The sequence below is a fragment of the Varanus komodoensis genome, unplaced genomic scaffold (genome assembly GCF_004798865.1).
Source record: "Varanus komodoensis strain SLA01 unplaced genomic scaffold, ASM479886v1 scaffold31, whole genome shotgun sequence".
Lineage (NCBI taxonomy): Eukaryota > Metazoa > Chordata > Lepidosauria > Squamata > Varanidae > Varanus > Varanus komodoensis.
Window position 1 is genome coordinate 570,434 of NW_025335780.1, and position 13,076 is coordinate 583,509.

A 13,076-nucleotide genomic window follows, 5' to 3' on the forward strand; every position below is an offset into this window, starting at 1 on the left:
CGGCCCCGCTCGGCCCCGCCGCCGCCGCCGCCGCCGCCGCGCCATGGGGCACCCCCCGCTGGAGTTCAGCGACTGCTACCTGGACAGCCCCGACTTCCGTGAGAGGCTGAAATGCTACGAGCAGGAGCTGGAGCGCACCAACAAATTCATCAAGGAGGTGATCAAGGACGGGAATGCCCTCATCGGCGCCATCCGGAGTAAGTGTGGGCGCCCAGGTGTGCGCCGCCCCTCCGCGGGCCGCCCCCCACGGCTCGAGCGGCCCGGGCATCCCCTTGGCGTCCCGGCCCCTCTCCCCTCCCGCCTCTGTGCCCTGGCGCTTGTGTGCGGCGCGCCCGCTGCCCGCGGAGCCGCTGCTGCTGGAGGCGCGCGCAGACGCCCCGGGGAACGGCCGGGGGCGACGCGGGGGCAGCCCCGGCTCTCCCGGGCGCCCCCGGGGCCGCCTCAGCACCAGGGCAGGGAAGCCCGGGCCGGGGAGCAGGGGGCACGGGCCTCCGGCCGGCTTGCTCTCGTGGGGCTTGACAGCGTCGCGTCCCGCAGAAATCGGCCACTGACAAGATGCAGTGAAAGCGCGCAGCGCGCCGACGCCTCGCGGGCTCGGGAAAGGCGTGGAGCGTGAGCCCTGCTGGCGATGCTCTGTGCACACGCCGGGGAAGGCGGGCTGTAAGCGGGGCAGTCGGCAGGAACGGAAGCCTGGGCCGGCTGGCAGTCGCTCTCGGCCAGCGCCTTCGCCGCGGTCCAGCCCGCTTTGCCTGGGTGAGCTGATCAGTACATGCAGTGCGATAAGTGCGCCCCCCCCCCCCCGTGCCCCTTTGTCCCTGCTCAGGCTGCAGGAAGGAGGGTCGGATCTCTGGATGACCCGGTGTCCGGAGATTCCTCGTGGCACTGTGCAGCTCCTTTGCTCCGGGAGAGCCGTCAGTGTGGCCCGAGGCCGAGGCTTCCCCCAGTGGCTTTGGGCATCCGTCCATTCTGTTGTGTGGAGACCAGTCCCTGCGGACAGTTTGCCAAGCTGGCGGGAGTCCGCGGCTTGTGTGCTTCAGAGCGAGTCTTCTCAGCAAGGTGGCCGCGAATGCTGCTTCACCGCCTGCAGGGGCCTTGCAATGGTGGTGTCCTGATGCTTGGATGGGAGCTGCCTGTGAGGAAAACACGCTCTTGTAAGAAGGGCTCTCGCGTGAAGAGGCATCTGCATCTCTGGCAGGAGCCTCATGGATGCAACCTGAATGCCTTCTGAGAACAGGGCATGCCTTTTGTGCACGCAGCTGTATGACATGGGTTCCAATATTGCTGGGCACTGACTGGCAACAGCATCCCAGATCTCAGGAAAGCTGCTTTTCTAGTCCTGCCTGGAGAGGCTGTGGATTCAGCCTGTGACTGTCTGTGTGCGAAGAGAGCTCCACCACTCCGCTGGTGCCCCATCCCTTTTGGGAAGGTTGGGAAGGCGGGGTCAGATAGTGTTGAAAGTAGAGTGCTTTGATTTGGGTGAAGTGTTTTCTAGGAGATCGCATCTGATTGACCTGTGATGGAGGCATCAGAGGTTGGTTTCACATCAGGCAGATTTCGATTCCATGGGGAAACGTTCCACGGCAAGATGGGCCGCATGAGAGCCCTTGACAGGATCAGGCTGTCCGTGTGTGTTCTGGTTTGCCTATGAGGTATTTTTACTACGCCTCTCAAAACAGTCTGCAAGAAAAATAAATTGACGCAGTGAAACCATGAATAATGTTTTCCAAGCACACCCAACTTCATCTATAAAATCTTCACACAATGAACTGTAAAAACTGGTGGAAGAGTCGCCTCTCCCCCGTCCTCTCAGCTTTCTCATTCTTGGTGTCTGAGAAATTCCTGCTGGAGAGGTAATTCTGCAAGGAACGCGCAATGGTCTCAGGTGTCTGGTGGGGACATTTACCTAGTGGGGCTGCCTGGCATGCGAATGGGGGGCTGGTACTTTATGCTGCATCAAAAGATGCTTTGCATGCTGTGCTGTGTTGGAAGACGCCCACGTTGCAGGGCCGCGAAAGGCCCCTGAATGCAAAGAGCTTTAGCTAGAGGGAAATCTGTCATCACAGGCTGCTTGCAATTGTCCAACCTGTGTTTTCTGTGTGTCTGGTTGCAAGCAAAAGTGGAGCAGGGGGGACATTAATCCTCGCTGGACTGGATGGTGTCGGATGCCAGCGTGTGTCTGGGCACACAGGCCGTGCCAGGCCCCGGTGAAGCGGGCAGAGGGAGTTTAGGGTGTTGGGCCGTGCAGCTCTGCCTCCTCTCTTCTGCGCTTTTCTCACTTGCTGCCTCTCCTCCTCCCCCTCCTTCCCCAGCTACTGCTTCTGCAGTTCTTGTCCCCGGGGGGGGGGGGGGGTGCAGTGGCATTGTGCACGAGCTTTGCTGCTGCACCTGGTTAGATGTACGGTGGACACGATGGCAGTGGCTTCTCCTTCTTGGAACCGCCCCCCCCCCCGCTCTCTCAGAGAACCCACCACCTTGCGAGCGACCTTGAATCGCCAGGCCTCAGGAGAGGCTTCGAGTAGGTCCATGTGCTTTGGGGGCTGATGGATGGCCCTCGCAGCCATCCATCCAGCTCAGTCGGCACAGCGGAGCCTCGCAGTGAAATGCCCGTGGGAGCATCCCTGAGAGTCCAGCATGACGGGGTGTGCATGCACCCCCAGCCCCCCAATTCGGAGGCACGCTTCTCCGTCTGAACTGCACGCAGCTGGACGCAGCGCCATGTGCTGGTCATGGCCAGGCCGCTGCAGTGGCTCAGGAGGGCCTTCCTCTGCTGGCACTCAGCAGGACGCTTCTGGACAAGGTGCCCTGTTGCTTCCAGTCATGCTGGAACCTGAGCTTGAACAAGTCCTGTGCTTGCTTGTTTCGGGAAAAAGCCCCTTGGACTTGGTTGTGGGGAGGCAATGGAGACGGGGCCTGCGGGATCTGGGTTCTAGTCCCCACCATGCCATGAAGTGCACTGGGTGACTTTGCCCAGCCTACCTCACAGGGTTGTTGTAGAGAGGACACCGTGGAGTTCTGCAAGCCACTCTGGGTTCCTCACAAGGGAAAAGCAGTGGGGTATAAACGTGATCCTGACCATGAAATGGTCAAGCTGTCAGGGCAGCTTCACACACAGTTGGAGGTGCAATAGTGCAAAGGCTGTGCACATGCACTTTCACACGGGAGCTGGCACCCATGGGTTTTCCATCTGTCCCTTTTCAAAGAGGCAACTATTTTAGTTTAGTGGTGGAACGGGTCTTTGCAGCAACGCACCTGGGTTCAGTTCCTGGCATCGGAAGGAAAGACTGCCTAGAAATTAGGCTTTCCACCGGGGAGTGATGTAGGAGACCCGATTGGATCAGGTGTGTGGCTTTGCTAGCAATCCAGACACTGTCCCTGAATCACAACAGAGAATAGCAAAGTAGGTGACCATATTCTGCTATTCCATCAAAGCTGGACATACCTTCTTGGGCTCTTTGAAATGGGTCAGAGTGCAACATTTTGGGAAGATGCTGCAGCTGTGGATCCATAGCTCTGTGTTTTGGGATAAGACAGGGCAGCCCCACTTGGATGCCCCCCAGAATTTGTAGACTACAAGTCCCAGTATCCCTGACTTTTGGCTGTGCTGGCAGGGACTGATGGGAAGGAGAGTGCTAGGCTAGGGAAAGGTGAGAGATGTCAGGCATTAATATTGGCGCTGTTCCTTCTGTTTGCAGCCTCGGACTTGGAGGCTTAATTTAAGCACTGATGTACCATCTGGGTGTCCTCATGGGACATAGACAAATTAGCTGTACACACACCAGGAGGAATAGAGGGTTGTTTGCCATCTGCAACCTGACTTTAAAATGCAATAGTTCTAAAAGCATTTTGAGCCTTTGGTTGGTGGCAGGGAAGAATTGCAGAGCTAACAGAGAATCGCTTCGGCGAATACATGTAGATATTTTGCCATGAGTGCCCTTGTGGATTGGCAGTTATTTTTCAGCCACCCAAATCTTCTGGCCTTAGATGCTTTCTGCTGAGTGGGGCCAAAATGGAACACTAGGAATACATGCAAGTGCGTTTGCACTGCAGAAGTAGCAATGATTTTAAGCCAGCGCAACCACTGTGGCATCTTGAGGAGTGAATACACATTTGAGGGGTTGCTAGTGCCTCGTTCAGGGCACAGCCCCAGGCCTGTTTCGACAGAATGAGGCCCTGCATCTCCAGGCTTCCCAGCTAGGCTGGCTGTTGAACCCTCTTCTGCATCAGCATTCGTAAGACCCGGGTGCCTTGTCTGGAAGGGAGCGAGTTCAGCTGCTTTTTGCAGGCTTGTCTTTTCTTCTCCTGCTGGATCACAGTTCCAAAATATTAGCAGCTCCTTGAATGCTCTGTATCCCAAATGCAGCAATATCTAATCCAACTCATCCTGCCCTATTACACTGCTGAAAGCAGTTCAGCATGATTAGGGTCGCTGGCAGGAAGCAGGTTTAAAAATGTGTCGTTCCTGTGCAATCTGGATGGTAACATTTCAAGCCAAATTATTGCATTTATTGATTTATTGGGTTTTTTTGTTTTTTTGGCCTGCCCCATTAGCCACATGGCTCCCTGGGCAGGTAGCGGACGATAGTCATACTTTTATACTGCTTAATCGCTGAGATGTTTGCAATACGCACTTCGCAGAATACAGTGCAAAGGGTTTGAACTGTGCAGTGGTCATTCTGTCCGTTATTCCCAGCCTTTAGGAAAACCAAGCCTCTGGATGTGTGCTCTGACTTGGGGATGAGCGGCAATTCTGCACAAGCAGCTGTGTGTGCGTGTCTTGGGGGAGGGAGTGGGAAGTGACATATGGCAGAGGGAAAATAGGTTAGCCCTTTTCAAGGCATTTCTAGCTGCCGTTCTCCAAAGTGCATAAAGCAGAGTACTATGTTCCCTGCTCAACCAGAACACGGTCCCCTAAACTCTGGCAGAGGGTCTCTTCAGGAGCTTATGGAATCAGCTCCCCTGCCTGGGATCCTCTTCTTCTGCTCTTGCTTGGGGCACGTGGGCCCAGAGCCAGCCCCCCTCTGCCTCATAGTCTTCCGCTCCTTTCCACACAGCAGTTTTTCATTTAGAAGCCCACTCACTGGCAGCAGATTTGCTGCTCATCAAGTGCTGCCTGGCCTTTAGCCTGGGTCCAAGTCCGCTATTGCCTCGAGCACTGCACAGGGTGTGAGTGTGTTTTCGAAGCGGCTGGTGCAGCACCGTCTAAGTACATGCAGCCTCAACATCTGTGTGAATTACGAGAGAAGTGTGCAATAATTAACCTCCTTATTACTGGGAGAAAAAGCTCTGGGCACGCTGGCTGGAAAGCACCGTGTATCTCATGAAGGCCTCTAGAGGCAAGTAAGATCGACTTTTCCACTTCATTTTTTCCTGACTTGTAGCGGTGTGAAAGAAAGGTCTGTCTTCAGCTTCCTTTGGTCAGCATCCAGAAGTGCATAGACACGCAACTCCAAGGACTTTTCCTTTGGGATCATCCTAGGACTTGAGAGAGAGAGTGCGCACATGCACCGGAGACCTGTTTATCAGCAGCAGCTGTTTCCTGTCCTGGAAGCCAAAAGCAAGGATGCCCTGAAGGCGACTGCATCTCCAGGGCGATGATGAGCCCACTTACTGACTGGACATTGTTTCCCACTGGCCGATTTCTTAATTTTGAGGCAACAAGTGCTTTTGCAGGCTTTTCCAGCCACTCCCTCTTAACGACTGCCGTATATGAAATAAAGCCATCCTGTTTAACCTGGAATGGCCTGAAGACAAAAGTCTTCGGAGCAATGTCCGCCATGCTCCCGATGCTGCCCTCGTGGAGAGCACACCCTGTTTGAGGTCGGTGCCTTCCCGCTTGCGCAGCTGCTCCAGCCCAGGACCCTCGCCTTCAGAGGGGCCCCGATCCCTGAGGCAAGCACGCACTCGCGCTGCTGCCAAGCCCATCCTGGACCCATCGAGGGAGGTGAGGCTGCGGCTGGGGCCACTCTCTAGATGCTTCACTTGGAGAGGGGGCCAGGTAGGACTTGAGGAGTTTGTGCTGCAGAATTCTGGAGCTTATGCGTTATGAAAGTGTGTGGTGGCTGAAGTCCAAAACAATTCAAAGAATACGTTTCTCCTCCCTGTTTTAACTAGCTTGTGTGTGTTGAATAAATTTGCAAGTTTCAAGTTGCTGAGCACTCTTTTCACAGGTTTTTGTTGAACATGGCGGGCCAATGCCAGACCGTGTGCGAAAGCAGCATCCGGGCCATCTGTGGCCCTTGGCCGGATTTCCTTGGCCCTGTTTCAGGAGCTGTCTGCATGTGATTAGTTCAGGCCTCTGGAACGAACCATCTGTCAGTTTCCTGGCAGCCTGCTGGGTAGGAAAGAAGAGGGATGGAGAGAGAAGTGGCGTGGTGGAAAGAGGAAGGAAGGAAGGAAGGAAGGAAGGAAGGAAGGAAGGAAGGAGAGGGGTGACCTACCCACTTTTGCCTCCGTGACCCTGGATGGGGGAGAAAGGTGGCCTGCCTCATCCTAGAGGGAAAAGTGTGGCAGGCTGGGGGTGGGGGAGGTGCGCCTTTGACAGTGGCAGAAAATGCTTTCTCTAAACATTCTGAGTCCTTTGGGCAGGAACAGTTTGTGTCAGAACGGAATTTCGCTCGCATTTTCGGATGTGGGCGTGAGGACCTAGTTACGGCGAATTCCCCTGGAAACCACGCACACCGCACTTGGCCGTGCTGCTTAATCCCGAGTGAGTGTGCCCGGATCGTGGCCCTGCTCTGTTGCGACGTACAGGACTCCCCCGAAGGATCTTGGCCATGCTGCTCCTCCTCCTCCGGTGCTCCGGCTGCTTTGGTTGCCGGCTGCTTTGGGCGTTTGCCTGTCTCGACTGCACTGGCCCACGAAGAAGACAAATTAGCACATTTTGAGTGTTCAGAGGGCTTTGCCAGCATCCACTGAACAAGCCTCACCTGGCAGGGCAGGACGGCTGCAGGGGTGGGGAGAGTGCAGAGATGCCCCGAGGCCACCTTGAGAGTTCAGGTGAGAGGTGACCTGCAGACTTCCCAGCGCATTGTGGCTTAGAATTAAAAACAAGCAGCAGCTCTGCTAATTAGACAGCCCCACCCCAGCCAAAGCCCCATCATTAAAACAGGTCTAATGTGATGAGTGGTGATCAGCAATGGTGTTGTTTGCTTGCTTGTTCGTGATCTTTGCTTGGTGCAGGAAGGATGCTCCAAGGTGTGAGTCAGGCGATCCCCCCGGAGGAAACAAGATGCAGACTTCAAGTGATGTCTGTTCGGGCCCCCAAAGTTCCTTCTGGGTAGGTAACAGGTGCTGGGGCAAACAGGGGGCTCTGATCCCACAGCTGGTCACAGCCAGTGCTCCTGGTGGGATTTACAGGCCCCCAGTCTTATGTGTGTAAGCAGGGCTTGTTTTATCATAGAACTCACCGGACCGGCATTCCGGCACCGTTTTTTGACGGATTTTTCCAAGTGGTTGTGAATCGCCCTGTTGGGTGTAGCAGGTTGGCGACAAAAATCATTAACATAGTGCCTGCGGGCTGCTTGTGTGTCGGCGCTGCTCGGCTTGGGACACTGCTCGGCTTGGGACCGGTTGTGTGGTCGCTCACTGAGTGCTTACTGTCGGCGGCGACCATTATGTTTGTGTGTGTGTACAGTGACTGGCTACGTGCAAAGGGTAAATAAGTTCTGTATTTTAAAAACAGTTGGTGAAATGAAAATCTTTTTTAGTGTAAAAGTGTGACCCCAAGACGTGAGTTCCGGCACCTTTTTTTTTTTTTTTTTTACAAAAAAAGCACTGTGAGTAAGTGCCTGGCACACACACACACAGAGAATCATGCGCAGCAAGGGCAGCTGGTTTTCAGCCATGTTGTCCTACTCCTATAAAGCTAAAAAAGCAGAAAAACAACAGGATAATGCCTTTAGAAGAAATAACCAAAATACCCCGCAAGTTTTGCTGTCTTGAGATTAGGTATTGTGTTAGCCCAAGATAGTACAAAATGAAAAGGGGAGTGTTTTGTGGCCTGGTTGGAAAAATACGGTGTGAAACAAGGTATAATTCTGGAAGTCAAATAGATGCTTTTCTTTCATGACTCATGGGATGCCGTGAATGGGATGGGGTCATGTTACTTGGAGGGGGCGGGCAAGCTGCAAGCTCATACTGCGCTTCCCATGATGCGTTTGCCGTGCTCACTTGTGAGGGCTGAAGAACTCAGGGTCCCCCGAGGTTTGTTGTAGGACTTGGCCAGGTGCATATGCGCATCCGAAACCTGCTCTGGCAGCAGTGGGCAACCTGTGGCCCAGACACTGAGTTCCTGTGCCAGTGAACAGGGCTGTCCCCTGGCATCCCCCTAACTCTGCTCACAGAAGTGACATCGGCTGTTGCTCCCACTGGCCAGTTTGATTTGCACAGCACAGCGGACTCTTTGTGGGCTGCAGTGCGCACCAGGTGTGCGTGGACACTAGTTGAATATGCAGCCTCCAACTGGGGTGATTTGTGGGTTAAACACCTCTCAATCACACTAACCCCACTGCGGTTCATCTTGGGAAGAAAAGAATTCAGATTCTGGAAGAAGAGAGTCAGTGTGTAGCCCCCAGTGCCACAACTAACTTTTCTCCTCCTTTTGTTGGTGTTCCTTAAAATGAGGCCTAAAAAATAGATAAACAATTATTTTCAATGTAACCGCTCTGTGCCCTTCTTCCTCTTGGTAATACAAGCTGCTCTCTTTTCCCCTCACTCTGCTTCTCCCATTTGTCTGTGGAAGAGAAACTCAGCCTAGTGCCTGAAAAGTCCAACACGCTCCCTCCTTCATTAGCCCTATAAGGAAGTAAAGATGATGACTTTAAAATCCATCCCTGGGAGTTGTAGACTGGCTTGGCAAACACAGGAGTGACCGTTCTGCCAATCCACCTGCAAGTGCTTGGATTCCCAGGCATTTCATTTCCCTGGGTCCTCTGGATGTTTTGTATGGCAGTTCCCAGCATTCCTGATCATGGTCTGTTTCTCAAGCTGATGGGAGTTGAAGACTGAACATCTGGAGAGTTTGGGAAGGCAGCTTTGCAGTTAAAGCCTTGGGCCTAGCATGGGGAAGTCTTTCAAGATCCTCAAAATCCCTTTTGGTATTAACAATCCTAGTGTTAACTATTGTAAACCACCCTAAAATTTTTAGTGTCATCAGCAAATTTGGCCACCTTACTTCTTACTCCTAATTCCAGATAATTTATGAATAGGTTGAAAAGAATTGGTCTGGAACCCTGTGGACTCGAGGTGACATCTCTGCCTTGCTATTTATCCCGCCCCCCCACCCCATCTCCTGTTCCATAAGAGGCCCTCTCCTTTTGTTCCGTGACTGCTTAGTTTGCTCAAGAGTCTTCAGTGAGGGTCTTTGTCAAAAGCCCCCTGGAAGTCCAAGGAAACAATTTCTATTGAATCACCCTGTCCATTAGTGAGACAAGACTTCCCTTTGCAGAAGCCTTGCTGATTTTTTAAAGCAGGGCTTGTCCCTCTCTGTGCTTACTGATTTTATTTTTAATCCTGCTTTCAAGCAGTTTACCCAGAACAGATGATAAGCTAACTGGCCTGTAATTTCCTGGATTTCCAAACGTGAGCTTGTCCTGCAGGCAGAGTGGCCATTTGGGGAAGCATCCTCAGTGAGGAAATGCCTCTTTCTCAACCATAATTAAGAGGACAAATAACGGACATTGAGTGGGTTACAGTACTAGCACTATTTCCAAAGGGGAAGCTGTTCTTTTGGTCTGTTGTGGCCAAAGCCAGGAACCTTGTGGCACCCTGAGGGCTAATGAGTGTGTGATCGCATGCTCATTAGCCTTGAGATGACAGGGCCACACTGACTGTTCTTAGTAAGTTTAAGCTCTTGCCTGAAGGAGACTCAGCCCGTGGGAGGCTGGTGTCAAGGACAGCACTGCCTGGCTCCTTCATCCTGCCACGAGGGGCGTGGACCAGTAGTGGTTCCCAGGGGCCTTCAGGTGGTCACCCTGACTCCACTGTGAAAACAATGAAGTTAAATGCAGACTGGAAGGAAGGAAGACCCCATGAAAGCCTTCTCTCTCATTCATCTGCATGGCGCTGTGGTTTGAGTGGAAGCAGGAAAGGAGAAGCACCATTGGTAGTAGGTGGACACCTCGGCAGAACATTTCATAGTTCAGAACAGGCCTAGCTCCCTCACCTGGGGCCCTGATTGAACACGCCTGCATTGAGCGGCACTGGAGTGTAGAAGGAATCGATTTGGAAGCCTTTCAGGTAGCTGTGAGCTGGACTGGTTTCCTTAGGAACCTGTAACTTTCAGTCCGTCCTTTCTTTCCTCCATCTAAGAGGCTCTTGTGGAAACCCTCTAGGCTAGGCTTAGGACCCCACATCCGTCTTGGCGTAATTTCTGCTGTTCTTGTTGCTGCCTTGAATATCCGAAGCAGTATGCCTGCGTCCACCAGGACCATGATGCTGTTGTCCTCATGTCCTGAGGGTGGGTTTCCTGTGGGCCTCTGTGTGAGCAGAAGACTTGGCTAAGTAGATCTTAGTTTGATCCAGCTCTTACACATGTGTAACACACTAGTTTGCCTTTTGAAGGGGGACAATAAGCAAATCTGGAATAAGCAGATTTTCCTGTAAGCATCCCTGAAGCAGGTTGGTCTAACCTGTTCCTCCTTGCGGAGCTCGTGGATTCTTTCGGAACCAGTCGTGAACCTCACCGGGAGGAAGCGAGCTGGCTCAGTGCCAGCAAGTCCCTCAGGCGCTCTGTCAGTGGGCAGGTGAGCGTGCCTTAGAAATCCGCTAGGCACAGTTGGTCTTCAAGGCTGTTAGTCAATTTCCAAGTCCCCCCAGGTGGCTGTGGATTTGAAACAGATGTTGTACTTTCTGCAGCAACAGCACCCGGAGAATTGGCAGGGTTGAGGTTCAAGCAGAATAGAGACGAGGATGTGGTAACATTCCAGATTCCCTTCTCGAGTCACCAAAGGACCTTTCAGCCCCCTCGCCTGCTTCCCTCCTTGCTCCGTGAAGAGCCAGCAGTGCTTGCCGTAGGAAAAAGATGAATCAGCAGCAGGAAAACGATGCTGTCTTCCTGGCTGTGCTCCCCCTGCTTTGCAAGTCAGGGCAGAGCAATGGGGGTTGCAGTCCAGCATAGCGAGGGGCCGACGACTGGGAGAAGCTGAGTGAGGGGCTGATTTGGTGGCCCTGGATGGGCGCAGCTGCGTTCAAGACATTCCGCGGGCACGTCCTGCCTTCGAGGCGATGCCGAACTTCCCATTCGTGGCTCTGGTAGCTGCAGGTGCCAAGGGGGCCCTCCACGAGGCAGCTGTCAAGCCACGGACATCCGTGCTGTGCGGAGTCTGAGTGAGCAGGCCTGCCTCTGCCGCGGCCTCTGAGCAAGGCCTTCCCTGGGAGCCAGTTGTTGGTTTTCCATGCCCAAAGCAGGTCATAGTAACTGTTAAAACACAGCGCCCTCTCGGATCACAATTGCAAAATGGGTCACTGTAAAGCCAAGCTATCCCTTTAATAAACCTGTTGTCGTATACATTTAACATTACAAACCCTTGTTTGTTTAGAACTAACATTTCTCTGCTTCCTTATTTGCTAAAAAGCCATGAAGGCGAAAGGCCACATTTCAAGGCATTGAAACCCATCTGTTTGAACAATCTCATGCAGAAGTAGGACAAGCACTGAGCAGAGTTTTTGTACACAACATTTTTAAGCTTGCGTGCACCTGACAAATGCAGCAAAATAACTTATTTTCCGGTACATTTTAAGATATTTTGCATTTTAATATGACAGAATTTTCTGTGCCCCCTTTTATAATAGGGCTTTGTGTTTGAACATTATGAACAGGTGGTCCAATTTTTTGATCTGATTTTGAGTTCTTGAAGGTTTGCCTTGTTGAGCTGGGGCTACCTGAGTCATGTTGCAGGCGGACGACTAACATCCATTTCCTCCTCAGCAGGGAAGTTTCAGGACAGGACAGGAAGGTTTTGGGTTGCGTGTAAATCATACCTTACAGGAAGCCTGCTGATCTGGGCATTATCAAAATGAATCTTCCCTATTGTGTGCAGAAGGTTTGAGCATTTTCTGTTTACTGGGAATTTCCAAGGCAGTGACGCTTGTGCAGAACTCCTGGCAATGGCTCTTCAGTCAAGGACATTTTCTGGGTTGAAGCTTGATTCCTTTCCTGGCTGAAAAACAACTCAAGGCCTCCCAAGTCAATTTTGCAAGCTCGGGTTGGTTTTCCTGCTGGAAAAGCATATTAACCCGCTCCGTAGGAAAATATGAGATTCCTGTGCCACAGGAATAAAGTTAGAGCAGGGATCAGAAATCTCATTCCCCCCTCTCTTGGATGTGCTGCTCTGGGTGTCATCAGGTTGGTCAGGGTGACAAAAGAGGTGACCCATTCAGGCCATGAAGAAATCTGGAAACTGGTGACTTTCTGGGCTGGGTCTAACAGGAAACCTTGGCAGGCACTAATACATCCCAGAGCTGAGTAACAAGAATTTCCTTCAAGCCAGAAAGCGTCTCTTCCTTTCTGCTTTATGGCCCTTTCATCTACTTCCTTACCAAAATAAGCCTTTCCATCTACTACAAAACATATTTTCTCCTTGTCTTTTTCCCTTGCTTATTTTTGCCCAGTCTTGTGCTCAGTTTGTGGATATGTAAAAAATCAATAGTTATTTGGATTGTTGATCATCATGAAAAAGGTTAATAAATGCCATCCAATATTTTTGGACTCTGAAAGCTGATGTTATTTTGTTCATATGTGAACTCTGTAGCTCTCGCTCGCTCGCTCGCTCGCGCTCTCTCTCTCTCTCTCTCTCTCTCTCTCTCTCTGTGTGTGTGTGTGTGACTTATGTAAAGTTACAATATAATGTAACTGTATATATGTAACTTTGTTGTAACTTTGTCCAAAAGCTGTTTATGAAAGAGAGATTGACTTTCTAACTTTCTGTTTCTCAACTAGTAACACTTTCTGCTCTTTTTCCTTAAAAGTTACCAAGCCCCTAATGTGTTTTGCAAATGGAGCTCATAAAACCACCTGAAAGTGAAAGGCAGCAGTGGTTTCATGGCAATTGTGCGATGACACATTTGCTGGAATCCAC

The 13,076-nt window shown here is 52.0% G+C and overlaps 1 protein-coding gene across 2 annotated transcripts in view; it reads left to right on the forward strand.

Moving 5' to 3' along the window:
- OPHN1 (oligophrenin 1) overlaps positions 1-13,076 on the forward strand; it is a 67,648-nt gene continuing 54,572 nt past the window's right edge. For both annotated transcript variants that reach the window (XM_044437848.1, XM_044437849.1), the window contains exon 1: positions 1-197. In XM_044437848.1, the coding sequence (XP_044293783.1) occupies positions 44-197 (154 nt within the window). In that variant the 5' untranslated portion in view covers positions 1-43. The remainder of the gene's footprint in view (positions 198-13,076) is intronic.